Source organism: Eleutherodactylus coqui, chromosome 1, assembly GCF_035609145.1.
Source record: "Eleutherodactylus coqui strain aEleCoq1 chromosome 1, aEleCoq1.hap1, whole genome shotgun sequence".
In the NCBI taxonomy this organism is placed as follows: Eukaryota; Metazoa; Chordata; class Amphibia; order Anura; family Eleutherodactylidae; genus Eleutherodactylus; species Eleutherodactylus coqui.
The window spans coordinates 384,725,593-384,749,052 of NC_089837.1; the positions used below are offsets into that span (position 1 = coordinate 384,725,593).

Consider the following 23,460-nt stretch of genomic DNA (forward strand, 5'->3'; position numbering starts at 1 on the left):
TGCAGCGTTGATATAAGTAATTGCAATATCTGAGCAAAAGATAATTTATTGTGGAAAAATGAACACTTGAAGGGAGGGTCTAGAACCGTGTGGGTTCGCCTCTAGCTTGTATACAAGATGTGATACGGGCAGGCATCGAGGCTCTAGTACCCTGTTGTACCACCTCTAGCTTGGATACAAGATGTGATACGGGCAGGCATGGAGGCTGTAGTACCCTGTTGCACCGCCTCTAGATTGGATGTGATATGGGCAGGCATGGAGGCTTTAGTACCCTGCTGGGCCGCCTGGAGTTGGATGCAAGATGTGAGACAGATGGGCACGGAGGCTCTAGTACCCTTCTGTATCGCCTCTAGCTTGGATACAAGATGTGATACGGGCGGCATGGAGGCATACAGGTTCCATATCCTGTGACATATGGGTTTAAATTTGCTGTAACTGAGCCTCCAGATCATGCAAACTGTCGAATTTGGCGTTCAGCTTCTATCGGCCATAAGTCTGGCAACCGGGCAGGTCACGTAAGTGTAACAATGTTGTGGAGACATTCCTGCAACAGACTTGTTGTGTGCAGCTGAGCATTAGTGTGCTTGAGAATGCCTCTTGGATGCCGCCATTAGAGGAACACCTGTGACTGCAGGATGTCCTGAACATATCGCTGAGCTGTCATTGTCCCTCGTACCACTACTAGGGGTGACCGACTGTCATATGTGATGGACTTCCGAACAAATCACACCAGAAGTAGGGGTAGTGTGCTGCTCCCCAGCAAAGGTAGGATTGAGGCGCTCACTGCTAGGTCTTCAGACATGAACACAGCCATCAGTACCCAAACTGAACCAAGTTGTCTTCAGTGACATAACCAGTTTTAACTTCCTAGGAGTTCCGTTTTGTTGCTCATGAAAACTCTTGCAAATAGAGGAGACAGTGGGTGGTTGTCAAGAGGCAATAAACTTAATGGGCGCCATGAGACCAAATGTCGGTCAGCCAAGTGCCTGGAAATGGTTCCGACATGGGTCTGTAATAATGGTGCCACCTGTCTCTGAATGGCGCACAACAAAATAGTGGTCTCTCAAGGATGTCCGGAGCCCCGTCACCTTGTACGTTTCTTTACGCATCCACCTAACAGTCTGGTCAGAAAGGTGTGTAATTAGTTAATACAACCATCCAGTTTCTCGCATTCTAATCATGCACCCCCTTTCAAACTCCTAACTGAAAAATCTCTTTGATTGCGTTGTACATGCACGTCTAGTGGTCAACAAGCTCTACACAAGCGGGGAAAAAAAAGGGGGTCCACTACACACAAGTAGCCTCTGAGAACGTTTTTATAGGTGACAAGCCTGTTTGTCTAGCAGTAGGAGGTTATTGAGCAGCATGCAGGAATCCAAAAACTGCTTTTTCACATCCTGCGATGCAGCTTTGTCATTTCCACACTGTTCATCTAATCACACCACAACTCTAATCATTTGCATATCTGCCCGACATGTAATGGCATGTTGAGTTCTGCAGCAAAAACTACAACTACTCCTAGGAGCTTTTTTTTTTTTTCACAAACTGTATAAAATGACGTTTAACATTTTAATGTAGGTTGCTGACAACAGAACTATTAATGATATAAAGGAACCTGTCGTAAAAACAATTGGACATGAACACCAGTGACGTTACAACACAAAAAAAAAAATTGGAAAAAAGTGACAAAGACAGTGTCAAATGCACATAAATGGTAATGCAAATGGTGGACTAAGTTAACACACAGACAAGGAAAAAAAAGTGAAAAGTCCTCAAGCATAGTACCCAAGAAGCTGAGTGTTAATTACACATGGCAGAAACCAAAATCACCTGAAATACTGCCAACGACTATTGTTCGCATCCTCCAACGATGGGTTATGGTCACCAACTCTGGTACAGCACAAGAATGAAATGAAAATGAAGGTTGTGGAATGGGCAGCCTGGAATACTGAGCTACTTGTCTACATGAACTAATAGATTAAAATAGAAAATCCAAGTCTATTTACATTATATGCTTGAACAGAAGAGTTTTACACGGAAGAGTAAACTATACGACTAATATTATATTCTGTACCCATAGTCCTAATATAGGCAAGCTGCCACATTGCCAAACATTTAAGGTTAGTGGTTGGAAATTTTATATTAAAGGGCTTGTGCCATGAGCGCAAGTTATCCTCTATCCATATAAAACTTGTAATCATGGCATGACCCCTTTAATATAAAATTCCCAATCTGTAGCCTTACATGTTTGGCAATCTGTCAGTTAAAAAGACTTATTTAGTACCTACAGCCCTAATGTAAGGACTTTTCAGCTTCCAGATTGGGAATTTTATATTAAAGGGGTTGTGCCATGATTGCAAGTTATTCCCTATACATGGCCGATCGTTATCCTCCTGGAAAATGCCTCTTGGAAGCCGCCATGAGAGGAACACATGTGGCTGCAGGATGTCTTGAACATATTGCTGAGCTGTCATTGTCCCTCGTACCACTACTAGGGGTGACTGTCATATGTGAAGGCCCCCCCTTTGTCTCAAATTTGCCTTTAATGTGAAGCAGTACCCTAGTTCTTCAGACACGAACATGGCAGTACACATAATGGGCGCTTTAAGACTAAATGTCCTTCAACCAAGCGCCTGGAAATAGTTCTCACAGACATAGGAGGCCAGTAAAAATGGTGCCACCTGTCTCTGGAAGGCGGACAATGAAACAGTTGGAGCTGCTCATGCTTGACAGCCGATTAGATGAACCTCTACTGGTGGACTGTCTAGGGCATTCTTAGCCCAGTCGCCTTGTGTACATGCCTTCATGCATCCACTGGTCCCAACACCTTCTTACAGTCCAGTCAGAACGTCCCAGGGGCCAGGCAATTCGTCAATACAACAATCCACCTTCTGGCATTCCATAAAAGCATCTCCTCTCAAACTGTTAACTGGGCAAAATATCTTCAATTGCATTGTAGAGGGCCTAACGGTCAACTAGCTCTACACAAGCAGAAAAAAAAAAAAAAAAGAGGTCACTACACATAAGTAGTCTCACAACCTTTTTATAGGCCAAGGGTGGAACCACTTTTGGGCCTCAGGTGGTAGAACTGTTCATCTAATCACACAACTCTAATCATTTGCATATCTGCCTGAGATGTAATTGCATGCTGAGTTTTGGGGCAAAAATACAATTCCTACTAGCGGCTGAATTTAGTTTTTTTTACAAAGTGCAGTTACCTCCTTCCAGAACACGCTAACACTTCTGATGTACTTGGATCACAGAGAATGGCCTTGTAAAATCAGTAGTGAAAAATATCCGTTTTGTATAGGTTTCAAACCTCTGCCAGGGCCAATGTTCATACTGACAACAAGCAGGGATTTTGAAAATGGTCAAGATTGGAAGCAAATCATCTGCATAATGGGTCACTATTCAGAGAGTGCCTTTATACAAAATGACTACAATGTGAGGCTTGTTTCACACAGGTGAGCGCAATATTGCTCTTCGATGTGCATTTTACCTGTGGATGAGAGGAGGCTTTCAGGCAAAAACCGCCTCGCATAGTCTCTGTGAAATTCGCATTCTCGCGCATGAAACGCGCACAATAGAGGATCGGAAGGGTTTACCATTGATTTCAATGTGAAACCCCGCATCGCACTCGCATGCACTTTGCACGGCATGCAAATGCCATGCAAAGTATTTAAGGCCCCATTGAAATCAAGAGGCGATGGAACAGAAAAAACAAATAAAATAGGATATCCAGTGATTTTTTCTTCATTGCAGCATCGCAGTGAGGGAACACATTTCTCGCGTATAATTTCCTACCAAAGAATGGAGTTTATAGTCACGCCAGTTTTGTGCATGTCGCAATGACTTACGTGAGATTTACGCTTATGTGAAAGTATCCGAAAGATGGCCTAATATCAGTGCTACATGAGGATATAAAATACACTTCATTATTGTCAAGAACGACCAGGAATTTGCCTAGCCCATGAACCAGCTGTTTATTCCTCGATATTGGCCTGAGTGCTCCTCCATGAAGTACACACACAATTATCTATACACCACAGAGCAATATACGGAATTGGGGAGTTACCCTAAATGGTGCAAAGGGATAGTGGAGAATTTCCCGACGGCAATCAGTGTGCAGCTATATAAACTGGCCTCTGAGACAAACCCTGGTATCTGGTTGTTATGGTCAACTAGGGTCTCATTTTTGAGAGATCTCCCCCACAGAGTTTAGATTGCACAGATTGCTAGTTCAGTCAAGCTTATTAAAGGATATCTGTGAAAACCTTGCAGCCCTCACTGAGAGCAGCATTAAATACCACCTGAACGTTGCTTGAATAATTACTCAAATGAGTGATTTCAAGCGACTGCCAGCCCATGTACAGATGGCTACAGACAGGGCACTTAGGGCAGGGACAGGCACGCAGATTGCAGTGATATGCATCTGTGCAGTAGTTTGTGAGAAACTTGCTATATTAGTAGCTGCCCGACACAGAACTAGTTCTGAATATAAATGAGCTACAGGATAGCCCCACCCACTTGCCACTGATTGTCCTTCTATATGAAGTAATAGGCAAAGAACAATCAATCAGTAGCTAAAGGGCGGGTTCGATGTGGCTAGCTGCCCATGAATATAGAGGACTATTTCCTGTAGTCCTCCATGTATGTGTTGCCACTGATGAAATGTAAGTTTCTCCCAAACTACTGCACAAATGCATACAGTATACATAGCACTGCAATCACTATATGATAATTATGTGATGCTGCTCTCAGAGCAGGCAGAAAAAATACAGTGACAGATTCCCTTTAAGATATACGTGTCAATGATAAATGAAGTACACAGTTGCAGTAAGGAAATGAAACTTTCTACATAATGAACTTGACTGTCTCTATGGCCTAGTAACGATGTAATCTAATCATACAGTCATTTCCTCTTGCGGTGTGAAAATAATGTCTAACATAAGAGATGCAGAGAATTTCATCTTGCTGTTTATACCTCTCTCTTCCTCTTATCATATTCAGACGTGTGAATTTCCATTTCCACTTACTTTTTGTTCACATCTAGGGCTAATTCACAAGGCCATATATTGGGGAAACGTACTGTCCCTATAATCCACGGACAGCATACAGTCCCGTAATACCTTATGGGGCTATTAAGACAGTTGATGGTCCATGTGAATAAAATAAATCACTGTATGTCCTATTCTCATCTGTTTTCATGGATGAGCATAGGACATGTAATGTGCAGGGTCTGTGGAGAGAGTGGAACAAGGCCAAGTGTCCGTGTGCTGATCGATGCAAGTAGCACTCAAACTTCTCAGATGCCACATGCATATGGCCATGTAAATCTGTCTAAGGCCTCACACACGGACGGATTTGAAGCGCGGAATTCACGATTGGCACCAGCGCAGGAGATCCACTGTTCAAGTCGCCCACAGGAAAGCATGGAACGTCCTCAGCTCTATGCACACATGCGGATTTCGCGAGTGGAAGATAAAAAGCAACATGGTCCATTTTAGTGGACGGACTCCATTGAGCTCCATGGAAGCATTCGATCCGCAACCCATCTGCAATTACATTGCGGATGCACTGCAGATTTGTAGCCGGATACTTCTCAGGTTGCTCCGAGACCAGGTAGGGGAAGGCACCATTGGGCTATGTGATTTTTTTTTTCCCCATGGATGATCTGCGTACATCCACGGAAAAACCATTGAATCTACGATCTCCTGCAAGCATTTAAAATTCATCTCCGCTATGACTCGTAGGTTTTCCGCACGTACAGTGTGCATGACGCCTTAATGACATTCAGCACAAAGTGTGGCAGCAGGCTGCTTTTGGTAGATTTTCTTATTCCCTTTGCCTCTAAGCCATAAGCAGTGAGAATTATGTAGACTGGATACAACTGCATTCACCTTTTAGCTGTGGAAATTATTAGGTGTAAATAATCAGGAGTTACCAAGTGACCCGCACCATCGAATACTCAGCAGCTGCAGACAGACGCATAGGAGGTGTATAGAAGTAGTCAGCAGCCGAAGACAGACGCATAGAGGTCTGTAGAGAGGAGCCAACAGGCAGAGAGGACAGCTGAAGGGGCACAGCACTCACTGAAGCACCCTAGTTACAGCAATCAGTGGGACCCCCACTGATCAAAACGTTTGACATGTCTCTAACAGGTCAAAGATTTTTCAAGAAAAAACAAATGAAAAAAGACAGCGCCTTAGTGGAAATGACAGGAGTAAGGGCAAAAAAAAACAACCAAAAAAGGACTCACCTGGTATAGACCACCAAGCCCAGAAAAAGGCCGGCTGTGAAGGATTTATGAATTGGCTGAGCAGCGGCATTGATTGGCCAATTCGTAAATCCAGCCTTCATAACAAGATAGCTGTGATTGGTTCATCAAGCGCTGCATTGCTTGGCTGAGCAGCGATCGAAGAACCAATCACAGCCATCGCTTTCTGGGAGGTGGGATTTATGAATCCCGTAACAAGGAAGTGATCTGTGGGCGACCGAGGACTGCAAGAAGCGCGTTGGAGCTCTAGAGACCAGAATAGACCTGGACCGAGCCTGCTAGGTAATGTATTCCTTTTTATGTAATGCAGCTAGGGCTTATTTTGGGGGGAGGGCTTATATTTCAAGCCTCCCTGAAAATCCAGAAAAATCAGGGTAAGTCTTATTTTTTGGTAAACAGGGTTAAAAAAAACAGTAAACACCTTAAATAGAATCTATTTTGAAGTTCTTTATGCATGTAGCTCAGAAGCATACCAGCAGTTCAGGGCTCCAGATGGAGATAAAAATGGTCACAAAACATGTCCAAGATTTTGCAAACTGCAACACGTTTTCAGTCTTGTTGCCATTTGCAACCAGCCCCATTGTGGCTATAGTAAAGAATCTCTTCTCTGTATCTAGCAACATTTCAAAGGCTAGGCAAGTCTGCCAGCAGATCTAACCACTGATGACATGCTGCCTTGTATGAGCTGGAGAGGGATCCGCATGCTAATAATCCTGTTCCTCCCGCGTTGTCTGCAGCCATGTAATCTGAGCCATGCTGACAATGACTCTTGTTAGTGCTGGAATAGGGTTGGGGGATATGGGTATCAATATACTGCGAGGGGGGCAGTCTGGGGGTCTACACCAGGGTTTGGCACTGCATACAATACACTAGAAGCACCTGACTCTGGATGTGTAAAACTTAATTTTACTTCTAAATTTTTCAGTTTAGGATTTGACGCCGAGGTTTTTCTTTTTTTTAGTCTGAAGCACTGTAATCTACTAGTGGCAAATGTAAACTAGGAAGTGCTACTTTAAGGTGCACATTTTCACTTTTCATATGAATCTAAAATGGTTACAAAAAGTACATTAAAACTACACCAAATCTGCATTAACCCCTTGAGTGGCGGGTTTCCTACCACCCTGTCGTGCCCACCAGGGCAGGTTTTTTAAAATGGTCTAATCATTGAATTTCAACTAATTTTGCAGTTGCGTCTCAAGAGCCATAACTTTTTCATTTTTCCATTGACATGGCCATATAAGGGCTTGTTTTTTGTGGGACAAGTTGGGATTTTTTAAACTGGGGGTAGGAAAAAAAGAAATGGGGAAAAAAGAAAAAAAGGGGCCATGTCATTAAGGAGTTAAATAATGCATTAACTTCCTTCTCTGGGTCACTACGACGCACACGGATACCACATGTGTGATTGTATTTTTGATTTTTTTTACAAAGTAAAGGGAGACAAGTGTTTTTATTATTTTTTTTAATAATTTTTTAACTTTGTAAAAAAAAAATTATTTTTTTTGTCCCTTTAGGGGACTTCCACAGGGACCCATCAGGACCCCTGATCACTTTGGTGACAGCCCTTTACATGCTGCAGTGACAGCCCTTTTACATGCTGCAGTCACATAGACTGCAGCATGTAAGGGGTTAACACAGCAGAGATCAGAGGTTTTCTCTGATCTCTGCTGTAAGAGCTAGTACCTAGCTGTCCTCTGACAGCTAACAACCAGCTCTTCCTGCCACAGAGACCATCGGCTTGCTTCTGACAAGCCGATGGTCTCTATGGCAACCTGTAAACAAAGCAGGAGATTGCCGACATATCGGCAATATCTTCTGCTGGTTTTTCAAAGCCCTTGCTTTGTTCTCTGTGGGTCTGTGCAGGCAGAGCACACGGTCACAGCTTGTGGCATTTTGCTCTGCAGCTCCCATAGTGATACATAGCCCGGAAATCTAACCTTCGACAGTTGAGCTCCCAATACTGGTGGGATCTTTCAACAAATAGTCAATTCTCATGGTTCTTAGGATTGATTAGTTTGAACCATATAAAAAGGATAAAAAGTTTGTTTGCTGTTAAAACAGTTAGTGGTCCCTCAACATGCCATATTCAAGGGCCACTTTGTGAATTTTTTTTCCCATTCATTATGTAACTAGTCGCTCAGTATTACACACATAGGCTAGGACTACCATGTTTAGCTGTTCCTTTCTGGAGCCCTTCTCTTCAGATGGGTCATGTGATCTCATTCTGACCACCTCAGGTTTATTTGCCTTTGCCCTCTCTCACGAAGTCACTTTTTCAAAACAGCACAATTCCTGTTTGACATTACATGGACTGTACCACACAGGCTCTCCATAGGGAGAGACACCCACCTATCACAGTTAGGCTGAATGCACAAGGGCAGAAATTCCGCTGTTGCACAGTGCCATAGGACTGCATTAGTTTATGCAATCCTATGTAGACAGCTGCAACATGTCCTATTTCAGTGCGAGAATTAAGTAGAGAATACAGATAACGCAAGTGGGCGGAATTTGCTGTGGAAAGTCTGCAGCATTTACAGCACAAGCTATGGGGATGGGAGTTTTTTGTTTTGTTTTAAAAAAGCTTGTCCACATGGAGCTGAAAAATTCCACACAGCATCAACAATGTATTTGAAATTTCAATTTATGCTGTGGAGTTTGACAGCAGATTTCAACCTTTGAAATGCAAAGATTTAAAACCTGCGGCAAAATCAGCATCATTTAGGTAGCGCTTTGGCCCCTGTGAATTTGCTTCCAATTGTCTACTGTGGAAAAAAGTCATTAGCAAATATTCCCCGAATGAAAGCACACTAAAAACCCCCCCAAAAAATCTGAAAAAGCTGTAAATCACTTTCTAGGTGGAGAACAGGAGCTTTCTTAGGGTCCTGTACATTATACCAGTATAACAGAATAGGTTGGACCAGCCCTCATCTGGCCTCAAAGCAGCAGCTCATCCTGGCACAGGTTAAGGCCTCCTTCCCACGGTTGGATTTCCGCCGCGTAAATCGCAGCGAATTGAACCTAATAGCTCAGGGCTCAGGGCTCACGGTGCGGAATTCCGCACCGTGAATTCACCCATCCTCACCAGCGGCATGCTCTATTTGCCATGGGTGTACGTGCGGCCGGCTTCCATTGCAGTCAATGGAAGCCGTCCGTTCACGCTATCTTCCGCTGTAGCACAGCGGAAGATAGCGTGAAATCGCCTCTCCGCCTACCGCCACCACGTCATATGACACGGCCGGCCGTGTCATGTGACGTGGCCGGCGTGTCACATGACATTGGTAGTGGTGTGGATATTCTGTATAGGTGTTGCATTAAATATGATGAGATACAACAAAGACTATTGAGATGGCTGGGTTGAACATAACACTTCCATTCAGCAAGCAATGAAATCTTTTCTTAAAGGGGTTGTCCCGCGAAAGCAAGTGGGTCTATACACTTCTGTATGGCCATATTAATGCACTTTGTAATGTACAATGTGCATTAATTATGAGCCATACAGAAGTTATAAGAAATTATTCACTTATCTGCTCCGTGGCTAGCGTCCTCGTTTCCATGGAGCCGTCTAATTTTCAGCGTCTAATCGCCAGATTAGACGCGCTTGCGCAGTCCGGGTCTTCTTTTATGAATGGGATCGCTCGTGTCAGAGAGCGGCTCCGTGTAGCTCCGCCCCGGCACGTGCCGATTCCAGCCAATCAGGAGGCTGGAATCGGCAATGGACCGCACAGAAGCCCTGCGGTCCACCGAGAGAGAAGATCCCGGCGGCCATCTTCAGCAGGTAAGTAAGAAGTCACCGGAGCGCGGGGATTCAGGTAAGCATTCTCCGGTGTTCTTTTTTAACCCCTGCATCAGGGTTGTCTCGCGCCGAACGGGGGGGGGGGGGGGGGGGGGGTTTGAAAAAAAAAAAAAAAAACGTTTCGGCGCGGGACAACCCCTTTAAGGCTCATTTACACATTTTTAAAAGATTGACAGTTATAGTGATCATTTTGCATAAAGCACTAATGGGCACTAAAGCCAATTAGCACTGTGTGTCCAACAGGTGATCTGGACTTTGCACTCAGCTACATTGTCTTCGCACAGGATGCCGCAGGCTGCCAGCTGAACACAATGTAATCAGCTGCTCCCATGGAGAACACAGTGTGCGGTCCCTGCTCTCTCTTTCGAGGTGAATGATGGTTTTAATGCTCACCTAAAAATAATCGTTCAGCCGAAGAGTGAAAGCTGGAAGCATATACACCCAACGATTATTGCTCAAAAGACATTGTTTGAACGAATTTTGAGCGATATTTGTTGGGTGTAAATGGAGCTTTAGGTATGTGAACATTTTTAATTAGATTACTCCCGTTAAACTATCCAGGTAAGTAAATCAAAGCCAATATTATATACTTAAAAATAGAAGATCTAATATAGACACACACGCACAATATTTAATATTACACACATTTATTCTCGTTCGTCATGGCTTGGCTGTTTTTCTGGCTCTGCCCCATTAGAGCACAGATAGGTCTCCAGCTTACCTACATCTCTTGTACTCTGATAGCCTGAATTCCCCTTCTTTTCACATTTGATAGCATCAGAGGCTCTTCATCTTACCTTATGCTGCGTCTCTGCTTATTCTAAAGGCTCATTTTTTACCGCTGTGTGAACCGTCTATTGCTGCGTAGGGCAGCGATTGTGCATGGCGCATGACAGCTCTTCTCATGCACATGGTTAGTTTTTCTTTTTTAATTCTCTGTTCTATCTCTTAGCAGCATTGCGTATTAAACACCCCACATACACAATTTATTGTGGATGTTCAGCATTTAACATGCAACCCATAGAGAATAATAGGGCTATATGTCCGTGGTAAAATAGAACATGCTGATTCCTTTAGGTGCGTGTTATATGCAGTAAAAACGCTAGTGTGAGTGGGTCAAAGAAAATCAGTGTACTTTAACTGACTCCATCCAATGTGAAATATGCGGTGAAATTACGTTCATTTGAAGGAGCCCTAATGCTTTCTTTTTAAACACCAGAATAGGTTTTGCCTTTTCAACCTGATAGTAACATTCTAACTAACACTCCACCGTAACACTCAGTGCAAAGCTAAAATAATAATAGCAGCAACTATAACAAAAAATAACTTAATATTCATTGAGTCAGGACAAACACTGATCATTTTAGGTAGAATTTAGGTGTTTGTAAAACTACAGACCTGATATTGAGCCAAGACAACATGGGAGTTGTTCCACCACCTATTATCCACACCGTAAAGAAGACTATTAAGAGAGTAGTAGAGAACATCATCTGATGAGCATACGTAGCAGTGTCACGTATTGAGAGTGCAAAAGCCATCGCTCCTCGGAGACCTGTTGAAGAAAAACAGCTGTGAGAACTTGTAACATCAGCAAAATATAATCTATAACGTAAAAAGGAGTTTTCTGGGACTGGACAAAATTTGCCCCAAGGGCAAAAGAAAAAGACCAATACTTTCCAATTAATTCTTCCTGCCATTCCACGCTGCACTCAGATGCTCCAATGGGCTGTGTTTATCTGGTTGCAGCAATGACGTCACATTTGCAACACATGGTCAATGCAGCCAATCATTGGCTTCAGTGACACACAACAGGGGCATTAAACACAATGGCACATGGCTTTGATGCAGAAATTCACATGAATTTTTAACTGTGTGAACATGTCCTTAGAAGTTGTGATTTATCAAGCTGCCATGTCACCATGTACCAAGCTTCAACTGGTGCAAATTTCTACTGGTGTAGTGGATATGTGCGGTGAAACAAATTATCAGACAGCTTTGTTCCCAATGTGATGGCCCGGCTTGGTACTGCAAGTCCAATTTCACATTTATTTAATTACAAAAACTCCAACCCACCTGAAAACATCATCATGTGCTGAAAATTCCAGCCAATCTTGTGTCTTCTGCCCAGGTTCAGAAAAAATGAAAGAGGGTATACGTGAGCTGCTCTGCCTATGAATACAGCTATCTGAAAGAGGTCATAGTTAAGGATTTAAGACCTGTAATAAGACCAGTGCAATTTAAAAACAAACGAGTTTTCGTGCAGTAATGTGCGTTGACTGAACTGCACTGCATTGACAGACTACAGCAATACTTCACTTGCAGGTCATTATAAGATCACTCAAATGTGAAGGGATCAGTTGATTTAGATAACTACTACTTTTCTGAAAAGTAAGTTATTTAAGGTGTTTTTAGACGGAATGATTATCGTTCAAAAAAAAAAAAAAAAGTTCAAACGAGCAAAAGTGAACAATAATCATTCGGCCTAAATGCCAAGAATCGTTTGTCATTCATTTTATGCTGGCATAAAAATCATTGTTGGCTCATTCACTTATCATTCCATTTAAATAGTGGTTGCTAAGTTTTTTTACATTCGCTTATACAGCGAACGTGAAAGACTGAACGATTCTTGTTTGAACGAGCCAACGATGTATATGTCTGTCTAAGCAGGCTTCATACAAGCGTCACTCAATCGTTCAAATGAGAATGAGTTAGTCTAAAATGGTCATTAGTTCTATAATGTCATTTGTAAAGGTTAGGTGTCATGGAGTCGTTTAACGTGCAAAAAAAAAAATCTGTAAATATTAGAAAGATAACTAAATAAAAGTACTTCTTTCTTTCACCCAAGCGCAGGCACTCTGGTGGTCCTCTGTCTTTTCTTACAATAGGACCGTACGGGACCATTGCAATGGAATATTGCTAAATGACCAACTTCATGAAAATAAAAGAAATACAGTTTGGTGACTAAAATGTTAAAAGGGGTATACTGGTTACTAAAAAATATTTTTTCGAGTTTTTACCAATTCACTAGTTAAGTGAAAACTGATGTATTGGTGGGGGGCAAGACACTGGGACACACCAATCCAGAGAATGCAGGAAAGTCCCATTTGCTCCACTTATATCTACTGAAGGACCATAGCTCCTACCCCATTTGACCCGAGCATGGTAGTGCTCCATTCATTGAAATGGGGTTGACGTACATAGCAGATTGTCATGCTAACTGTCCTGTTCAGTAGGCCAGATGCTGTTATCAGCAGACAGGAGGAGGAAGTTCAGGCGCCGACTTCATTCCCATTGAAATCAATGGGAGAGCCGCCCTGCTCCTCTCCTTTTTGTGGGACAAACGATCAGCTGATGGACAGGAGTCCTGAGCCACGCATCCTGTCAATCAACTACTGATGACTTAGCACTTTATCTGCCATGGTGCAAAGTTTGAACAGTGATTTTTTTTTAAGCTACTTTTTAAAAGTGGTTTTGTCCAGTGGCAGGCTGGGAGGCAGGAGCTCCCCAGCAATGATTTAGGGCGACTTCGTTATCTCTTCATTAAATCGATTCTTACAATTAAGGCTCTACCCTCAGATGCAGATCCAGCACGAGATGCAAGATGAAAGTCATGCATGCAGGGTGTTTTGTCTGGTAAAAATGCTGGAGAGGTGCAGAAGTTCTAATCAATGGGGTTCATTTGGACAATGTGGTTCCATTCATCCAGGGGATTCAGTTTTCCTGCTCTCATTACAGAACAGGAAAATGGAATTCCAAATGCAAATGTCAATTTATCCTTAATCTGCTTAATTTAGTGAACTGTATGTCAGTTAAAGTCATACACCACTCTTTGTGAAACAGCATCACTGCTCTTTGATGGGAGCCACGATACCAGTTAAGGCTCAGGTTCTGGGTTTCAGTCCAAAAGATAAAATGGAAATTTGACAGAATGAAAGCCTTTCAGTTTGCCATCAGTTTTTTTGAAATCCCGCTGAAATTAATGGGGGGGGGGGGGGGGGGGACAAATCTGTCTTTTTTCATTTTATTTGTTTCTCTCCTCCAAAAACAGGGCAGAGACGGAAACTCAACGTGGGTGTGAAAGCAGCCTAACACTGTCCACTTGTGAAAAACGAAGAACAAAGACAGGACCAGCCGTGAGCCTGTGGAGAATTATTGGGAGAAATGAGTGGTGGCTACTTTGTTTTAGAACATTTGCAGGTGTTTTTACTCAACTATGTATAATCACTTATAATTTGGCTACATAACTTAATAGGGGTCATTGGTTTACTTATGAACCCAGGGGAGAAAAGAAGAATTTTTTTTATTTTTATACTCAAACTAATCAGTAAAATGAAGACTGTGTAATTTGTATCTACTTTGGAAATGAAGAATACAGTTTACTTGACATGGGTCTTGTTCCTTAAACCAGTGTCCCTAAAATAAAGCTTTAACACTTGGTAAAACCACCAGATAAATATGAACTCATACATGCCGTGTTGTGATATTCAGCAGTACTTTAGAAAAGGATACAAAAGCACCAACAATAAAAACTGGGCTAAATACATGCTTCTGAAAAGTGAACAGTGCTAAACCCATGTACGAAAAAATGAAGTTTTCAGCCAGGAAGTGCAGGACCTCAAAAAGCTGTATGAAAATATATAAAAAAAGAAACATTTGTCAATAGAAAATATGTCAAAGTGGTGGACATACACTGAATGTTACAGACACAGATAAAACAATGTATACACCTGGACAGAAGAGTAACGTGAGGCTTCTGGTACCTATTGCAAAATCTGTAACAGGGTCCCCAAATGTAATGTTTTAGTCATAGTATTAGGAGATATATATGGAGAAGAGAGGACTTATGGGCCCCCTAAGGTTTGTGGGCCCAGGTGCAACTGCAACCTCTGCATCCCCTGTAGTTACACCCCTTCTCCTGGATATATTAGAGGTCACAGCAGTGGGAATGGTGAGAATTTCACCTATATTCAAAATATGCAGAAAAACTAAAGTGAATGACTCTCCGGATACTGTGATACATGAATGCACCGTTCTGCCAGAGCGAGAACCTTCAGCGGTACTATACATATATGGGACAGTACTAGTGCACTCTTTAGGTGGAGAAGAGTTGGTTTCTCACATAGTATATCTTCTTGTTTTGCTACCTAGTCCGACATTGAGCAAGGTGGTGTTTTAACCTGATTCTGAGAAAGATGGATTCCATCTTTCTAGCTTTAATCAGTTCCACTGTACTTCTAAACTTGGTTGTGCTACAGAGTATATAGTTGTGATCAAAGTGAGAACCATTCTGGCTATTATAGGGGATCCTCAGAGGATCACCCCTCCATAATGTTTATATGCCAAAATGGAGCATGTATAAAGGGGCCTATTGAGATTAGACATCTTAATAAACCACCTTCACAGTATAGACACTAAAATCAACCTTTTACAGGAATTTTTATTTAGCCAAAAGATAGTTAACAAATACACACAGGCAACTGGCACCGCAGGTGCCGAATTCAAAAATGTGGTACACTGCATAGATACCAGGACAGAATAATCATTACCTATGTATATACGTGAATTCCTTTTTGACACAATGCTTGGCTAGAACTTTAGATTTTATCTTTATCAGCTATTGCTAATCAACAGAATCACAGAAAACACTAAAATCAACTTTATTAGGCTGGGTTCACACTGGGCAGATTTGCTGCGGTTTTGCCGCGGATTGCCGTTGCATATCCGCACTGCGGCAAAACCGCTGCGTTTGCAGTGCAATGCAGCACAAATGAGATTTGCCAAAAAGCTGTTCCCACAGGACGGATTTTTTTCCGCACAGCCGCAGTGCGGAAATGCAACTGCGGCGCGGTTTTAAAAGATGCAGCATATTCATTCTTTGGTCTTTTCCGCAGCGCTTTTTTGGGTAAGTAGAAATCAATAAGGGTTCATAATCATAGCATTCTATACGCTCAATAGAAGACATGAACAGTAGAACTTTTTGATTGTAATTAGACTACAATTATGACAGATAAACATTTAATTGGTAATCAAAGCAAAAGTCCAGCTAGTTCCAATGAGCTTAATTGTTCCTGCAGCTAAATAGCAGCCTATTATTACAATGGATCAGAAATGAGTAGATCGTAATGGTAACTGGCCAGTGTGATTTGGCCTTTAGTTGTAGCAAGAGGTACACTTTAACTTTGCATTGTGCCAGGCTGGGAAGTTGGACTCATCTCACCTTACTGCTTTGGCTGCAATTGATGCTAAGCAAAGCGACACCAGATGAAACCAGGCTAGATGTGAAAGGTCCTCCCTACTCTGTCATACTCCAAGTTCTCGCAGAACCGAGTTTGCAGAAGCACTAGCATACTAGTAAATTCTAGGTTTAGTGTTTCTTCTACAAAACATGCCTGATCAAAGCAGGTAGAAGTGTCCAGGACGCAAATATGTCACTGTTCGACTGCCCTGCTATATGTTGCAAGCACATCACTAGAGATGAGCGAGCACCAAAATGCTCAGGTGCTCGTTACTCGGGACGAAATTATCGCGATGCTCGAGGGTTCGTTTCGAGTAACGAACCCCATTGAAGTCAATGGGCGACTCGAGCATTTTTGTATATCGCCGAGATTTCCATTTGTGAAAATCGGGGCAATTCAAGAAAGTGATGGGAACGACATAGCAACGGATAGGGCAGGCGAGGGGCTACATGTTGGGCTGCATCTCAAGTTCCCAGGGCCCACTATTAAGCCACAATAGCGGCAAGAGTGGGCCCCCCCCCCTCCCAATAACGTTTACTTCTGAAAAGCCCTCATTAGCAATGCATACCTTAGCTAAGCACCACACTACCTCCAACAAAGCACAATCATTGCCTGCATGACACTCCGCTGCCACTTCTCCTGGGTTACATGCTGCCCAACCCCCCCCCCCCCGCGCGCACGACGCAGTGTCCACAGCGCACACCAAAGTGTCCCTGCGCAGCCTTCAGCTGCACTCATGCCACACCACTCTCATGTCTATTTATAAGTGCGTCTGCCATAAGGAGGAACCGCAGGCACACACTGCAGAGGGTTGGCACGGCTAGGCAGCGACCCTCTTTAAAAGGAGCGGGGCGATAGCCCACAATGCTGTACGGAAGCAATGAGAAATATAATCCTGTGCCACCGCCATCAGGAGCTGCACACGTGGGCATAGCAATGGGGAACCTATGTGCCACACACTATTCATTCTGTCAAGGTGTCTCTGCATGTCCCAGTCAGACCGCGTTTTTTTATAAATAGTCACAGGCAGGTACAACTCCACAATGGGAATTCCGTGTGCACCCACAGCATGGGTGGCTCCCTGGAACCCACTGGCTGCACATTAATGTATCCCATTGCAGTGCCCATCACAGCTGAGGTAATGTCTGATTAAATGCAGGTGGGTTTCGGCCCACACTGCATGCCCCAACCTGACCGGGGTTTTTAATTCATAGACACAGGCAGGTACAATTCCCTATTGTGAAGTCCGTGTGGACCCACAGCATGGGTGGGTGCCAGGAAGCCACCGGCGGTACATAAATATATCCCATTGCATTGCCCATCACAGCTGAGGTAATGTCATGTTTAATGCAGGTGGGCTTCAGCCCACACTGCATGCCCCAGTCAGACTGGGGTTCTTTAGAAGTGGACACATGCAGTTACAACTCCCTGTGGACCCACAGCATGGGTGGCTCCCTGGAACCCACCGGCGGTACATAAATATATCCCATTGCAGTGCCCAGCACAGCTGATGTAACGTCAGCTTTAATGCAGGTGGGCAAAAAATTAATTGGATTACACTGTAGGCGAGGGCCCCAAAAAATTGGTGTACCAACAGTACTAATGTACGTCAGAAAAATTGCCCATGCCCAACCAAGAGGGCAGGTGAAACCCATTAATCGCTTTGGTTAATGTGGCTTAATTTGTAACTAGGCCTGGAGGCAGCCCAGTTAAAATAAAAATTGGTTCAGGTGAAAGTTTCAACGCTTTAATGAGCATTGAACCGTATAAAAATTGTTTACAAAAATTATATGACTGAGCCTTGTGGGCCTAAGAAAAATTGCTCGTTCGGCGTGATTACGTCAGGTTTCAGGAGGAGGAGCAGGAGGATGAATATTATACACAGATTGATGAAGCTAAAAGGTCCACGTTTTTGATGGTGATAGAGAACAATGCTTCCATCCGCGGGTGCAGCCTACGTATTGTTTAGGTATCGCTGCTGTCCGCTGGTGGAGAAGAGAAGTCTGGGGAAATCCAGGCTTTGTTCATCTTGATGTGTAAGCCTGTCGGCACTGTCGGTTGACAGACGGGTACGCTTATCTGTGATGATTCCCCCAGCCGCACTAAACACCCTCTCTGACAAGACGCTAGCCGCAGGACAAGCAAGCACCTCCAGGGCATACAGCGCGAGTTCAGGCCACGTGTCCAGCTTCGACACCCAGTAGTTGTAGGGGGCAGAGGCGTCACGGGGGACGGTCGTGCGATCGGCTACGTACTCCCTCACCATCCTTTTACAGTGCTCCCGCCGACTCAGCCTTGACTGGGGAGCCAGAAAGCTGTCAAAGGCCTTAGAGAGTGTTCCCCTGCCTGTGCTGTACATGCTGCCTGATCTCTGCGCCTCCCCTGCTACCTGGCCCTCGGAACTGCGCCTTCGGCCACTAGCACTGTCGGATGGGAATGTTACCATCAGTTTGTCCGCCAGGGTCCTGTGGTATAGCATCACTCTCGAACCCCTTTCCTCTTTGGGTATGAAAGTGGAAAGGTTCTCCTTATACCGTGGGTCGAGCAGTGTGTACACCCAGTAATCCGTAGTGGCCAGAATGCGTGTAACGCGAGGGTCACAAGAAAGGCATCCTAACATGAAGTCAGCCATGTGTGCCAGGGTACCTGTACGCAACACATGACTGTCCTCACTAGGAAGATCACTTTCAGGATCCTCCTCCTCCTCCTCAGGCCATACACGCTGAAAGGATGACAGGCAAGCAGCATGGGTACCCTCAGCAGTGGGCCAAGCTGTCTCTTCCCCCTCCTCCTCATGCTCCTCCTCCTCCTCCTCCTCAACGCACTGAGATATAGACAGGAGGGTGCTCTGACTATCCAGCGACATACTGTCTTCCCCCGTCTCTGTTTCCGAGCGCAAAGCGTCTGCCTTTATGCTTTGCAGGGAACTTCTCAAGAGGCATAGCAGAGGAATGGTGACGCTAATGATTGCGGCATCGCCGCTCACCATCTGGGTAGACTCCTCAAAGTTTCCAAGGACCTGGCAGATGGCTGCCAACCAGGCCCACTCTTCTGTAAATAATTGAGGAGGCTGACTCCCACTGCGCCGCCCATGTTGGAGTTGGTATTCCACTATAGCTCTATGCTGCTCATAGAGCCTGGCCAACATGTGGAGCGTAGAGTTCCACCGTGTGGGCACGTCGCACAGCAGTCGGTGCACTGGCAGATGAAACCGATGTTGCAGGGTGCGCAGGGTGGCAGCGTCCGTGTGGGACTTGCGGAAATATGCGCAGAGCTGGCGCACCTTTCCGAGCAGGTCTGACAAGCGTGGGTAGCTTTTCAGAAAGCGCTGAACCACCAAATTAAAGACGTGGGCCAGGCATGGCACGTGCGTGAGGCTGCCGAGCTGCAGAGCCGCCACCAGGTTATGGCCGTTGTCTCACACGACCATGCGCGGTTGGAAGCTCAGCGGTGCAAGCCAGCGGTCGGTCTGCTCTGTCAGACCCTGCAGCAGTTCGTGGGCCGTGTGCCTCTTCTCTCCTAAGCTGAGTAGTTTCAGCACGGCCTGCTGACGCTTGCCCACCGCTGTGCTGCCATGCCGCGCGACACCGACTGCTGGCAAAGTGCTGCTGCTGACACATCTTGATTGCGAGACAGAGGTTGCGTAGGAGGAGGAGGAGGAGGAGGGTGGTTTAGTGGAGGAAGCATACACCGCCGCAGATACCACCACCGAGCTGGGGCCCGTAATTCTGGGGGTGGGTAGGACGTGAGCGGTCCCAGGCTCTGACTCTTTCCCAGCCTCCACTAAATTCACCCAATGTGCCGTCAGGGAGATATAGTGGCCCCTGCCCGCCTGTGCTTGTCCACGTGTCCGTTGTTAAGTGGACCTTGGCAGTAACCGCGTTGGTGAGGGCGCGTACAATGTTGCGGGAGACGTGGTCGTGCAGGGCTGGGACGGCACATCGGGAAAAGTAGTGGAGACTGGGAACTGAGTAGCGCGGGGCCGCCGCCGCCATCATACCTTTGAAAGCCTCCGTTTCCACAACCCTATACGGCAGCATCTCCAGGCTGATAAATTTACGGTTAACGCTTGAGCGTGCGGGTGCGTGGCGGCGTACTTGCGCTAGCGACGGCTGGACGGTGCGCTGAGAGACATTGGTGGATGGGGCCGAGCACAGCGGAGGTGAGGGTGTGGGTGCAGGCCAGGAGACGGTAGTGCCTGTGTCCTGAGAGGGGGGTTGGATCTCAGTGGCAGGTTGGGGCACAGGGGGAGAGGCAGCGGTGCAAACCGGAGGCGGTGAACGGCCTTCGTCCCACCTTGTGGGGTGCTTGGCCATCATATGTCTGCGCATGCTGGTGGTGGTGAGGCTGGTGGTGGTGGCTCCCCGGCTGATCTTGGCGCGACAAAGGTTGCACACCACTGTTCGTCGGTCGTCTGCACTCTCAGTGAAAAACTGCCAGACCTTTGAGCACCTCGGCCTCTGCAGGGTGGCATGGCGCGAGGGGGCGCTTTGGGAAACAGTTGGTGGATTATTCGGTCTGGCCCTGCCTCTACCCCTGGCCACCGCACTGCCTCTTCCAACCTGCCCTGCTGCTGCACTTGCCTCCCCCTCTGAAGACCTGTCCTCAGTAGGCGTAGCAAACCAGGTGGGATCAGTCACCTCATCGTCCTGCTGCTCTTCCTCCGAATCCTCTGTGCGCTCCTCCCTCGGACTTACTCCAATTACTACTACCTGAGTGATAGACAACTGTGTCTCATAGTCATCGTCCTCCTCACCCACTGAAAGGTCTTGAGACAGTTGCCGGAAGTCCCCAGCCTCATCCCCCGGACCCCGGGAACTTTCCAAAGGTTGGGCATCGGTCGCGACAAACTCCTCTAGTGGGAGAGGATTCGGAACCATTGCTGCCCATTCTGGGCAGGGGCCCGAGAACAGTTCCTGGGAGTCTGCCTGCTCCTCAGAATGTGTCATTGTAATGGAGTGAGGAGGCTGGGAGGAAGGAGGAGCAGCAGCCAGAGGATTTAGAGTTGCAGCAGTGGACGGCGTAGAATTCTGGGTGGTCGATAGATTGCTGGATGCACTTTCTGCCATCCACGACAGGACCTGCTCACACTCCTCATTTTCTAATAAAGGTCTACCGCGTGGACCCATTAATTGTGAGATGAATGTGGGGACACCAGAAACGTGCCTCTCTCCTAATCCCCCAGCAGTCGGCTGCGATACACCTGGATCAGGAGCTCGGCCTGTGCGCACACCGTGACTTGGGCCTCCGCGTCCACGTCCTCTAGGCCTACCCCTACCCCTCAGCATGCTGTATTACCAGTAGTGCAGAAACAGAACGCTGTAATTAAATGTGCCGCTTATTGGCCTGTGGTTGGAGGCTGACTTCCCTTACGGAACGCACAGCAGAGCCAGGAAACAATTTTGCGCACGCCTGTAGTGAGACGTAGGTGCGTATGACTGAGTTAGTGGAATTCACAGCGCAGAAGCAGTCAAGTGGCCAAAGGCCAGTAGTAGGCCTTAAGTATTTTGCTTCTATTTTTTTAAAATTCTGAGCTGATACAGCAGACAGATACTGTAGGCAGCGTATAATATTATGTATACTGTTTCCCTCTGGCGGGATGACAGCGCTGATGTAACAGAGACAGCAGATCCAGGAAACAATTTTGCGCAAGCCTGCTGTAACGCTTAGCTGCGTATTAATTAGGACTACTACCCCCAGCAGACACGCAGTAAACTGAAGACGGTCACAGGCAGCCCAAATATAGTATTTTTCCCCAATTTTTTGGAAAAAGCCCACTGCCTATATAGCCTGAATATCTCTTTCCCTGCCTCACCAGTACTGGCCCTATACTCTGTACAATGACTGCAGACGCAATGCTCTGCACGGCAGATATACAAAAAAATTAATAAATTGTGCAACACTGCTAAAAGCAGCCTCAACAGTACTGCACACGGTCAGATGTGGCCCTAAGAAGGACCGTTAAGAGTTATTTTAGGCTTCAAGAACCCCAACGGTCTCCCTATAGCAGCTCCGGCACCAGCAGCACTTTCCCTGATCTCTGTCAGAATGCATCTGTGGCGAGCCGCGGGAGGGGCCGATTTATATACTCGGGTGACACCTGATCTCGCCAGCCACTCACTGCAGGGGGGTGGTATAGGGCTTGAATGTCGCAGGGGGAAGTTGTAATGCCTTCCCTGTCTTTCTATTGGCCAGAAAAGCGCGCTAACATCTCAGAGATGAAAGTGAAAGTAACTCGAACATTGCGTGGTACTCGCCTCTAGTAACGAGCATCTCGAACAAGCTAATACTCGAACGAGTATCAAGCTCGGACGAGTACGTTCGCTAATCTCTACACATCACCCAATGTGTTACTAGTTTCTAATAGTCAAGTTTTAGAACTAGAGAAAGAAAATGCAATTACCTGTTTAGTCCTACTTCTTGATTCAGGTGATAAATTATTATATGTATAATGAGCCTGTGTGATACCACAGAACAGAACAGCGACTACTCCTGCAAGTGCAAAAGAAGAAGGTTAAGATCGATCTTAGTGTAACACAAGGAAGCAAATACTACAGGCACTACTTTTAGCATCAGGACTAGAGATGAGCGAGCATACTCGCTAAGGGCAATTGCTCGAGCGAGCATTGCCCTTAGCGAGTACCTGCCCGCTCGAGAGAAAAGGTTCGGCTGCCGGCGCGGGTGAGAGGTGAGTTGCGGCAGTGAGAAAGGGGAGAGGGAGAGAGAGAGATCTCCCCTTCGTTCTTCCCCGCTCTCCCCCGCCGCCGGCAGGTACTCGCTAAGGGCAATGCTCGCTCGAGCAATTGCCCTTAGCGAGTATACTCGCTCATCACTAATCAGGACCAAACAATTAGAGATAAAAACTCCGCTATATAGGCATGTTCTACAAGCACACAGAACCGAAGGAGGCCATGACTAAGGGCTTATTCAGACGACCGTATATCGGCTGCGTTTTCACGCCGAGCCGATATACGGTGTCCATGTCTGCAGGTGGGGGGGTTGGAAGAGCCAGGAGCAGGAACTAAGCTCCCGCCCCCTCTCCGCCCCTTGCCACTATTTGCCATGGGAGGGGCGGAGCAAAGTCATGAAGCTTAGCTCCACCCCGTCCCTCCCCTCGTATTCCAAATAGTGACAAGGGGCGGGAGCTCAGTTCCCAC

At 45.8% G+C, this 23,460-nt stretch overlaps 1 protein-coding gene across 4 annotated transcripts in view; it reads right to left on the reverse strand.

Annotated features, from left to right (window-relative positions):
• SLC9A7 (solute carrier family 9 member A7) overlaps nt 1-23,460 on the reverse strand; it is an 88,424-nt gene that overhangs the window by 11,552 nt on the left and 53,412 nt on the right. For 3 of the 4 annotated variants that reach the window (XM_066579452.1, XM_066579428.1, XM_066579436.1), the window contains exons 9-13: nt 22,707-22,795; nt 14,577-14,690; nt 12,141-12,252; nt 11,466-11,619; nt 1,831-1,890 (exon numbers count right to left, since the gene is read on the reverse strand). In XM_066579452.1, coding sequence (XP_066435549.1) covers nt 1,831-1,890; nt 11,466-11,619; nt 12,141-12,252; nt 14,577-14,690; nt 22,707-22,795 — 529 coding nt within the window. The remainder of the gene's footprint in view (nt 1-1,830; nt 1,891-11,465; nt 11,620-12,140; nt 12,253-14,576; nt 14,691-22,706; nt 22,796-23,460) is intronic. The other variant, XM_066579444.1, reaches the window with a different exon arrangement.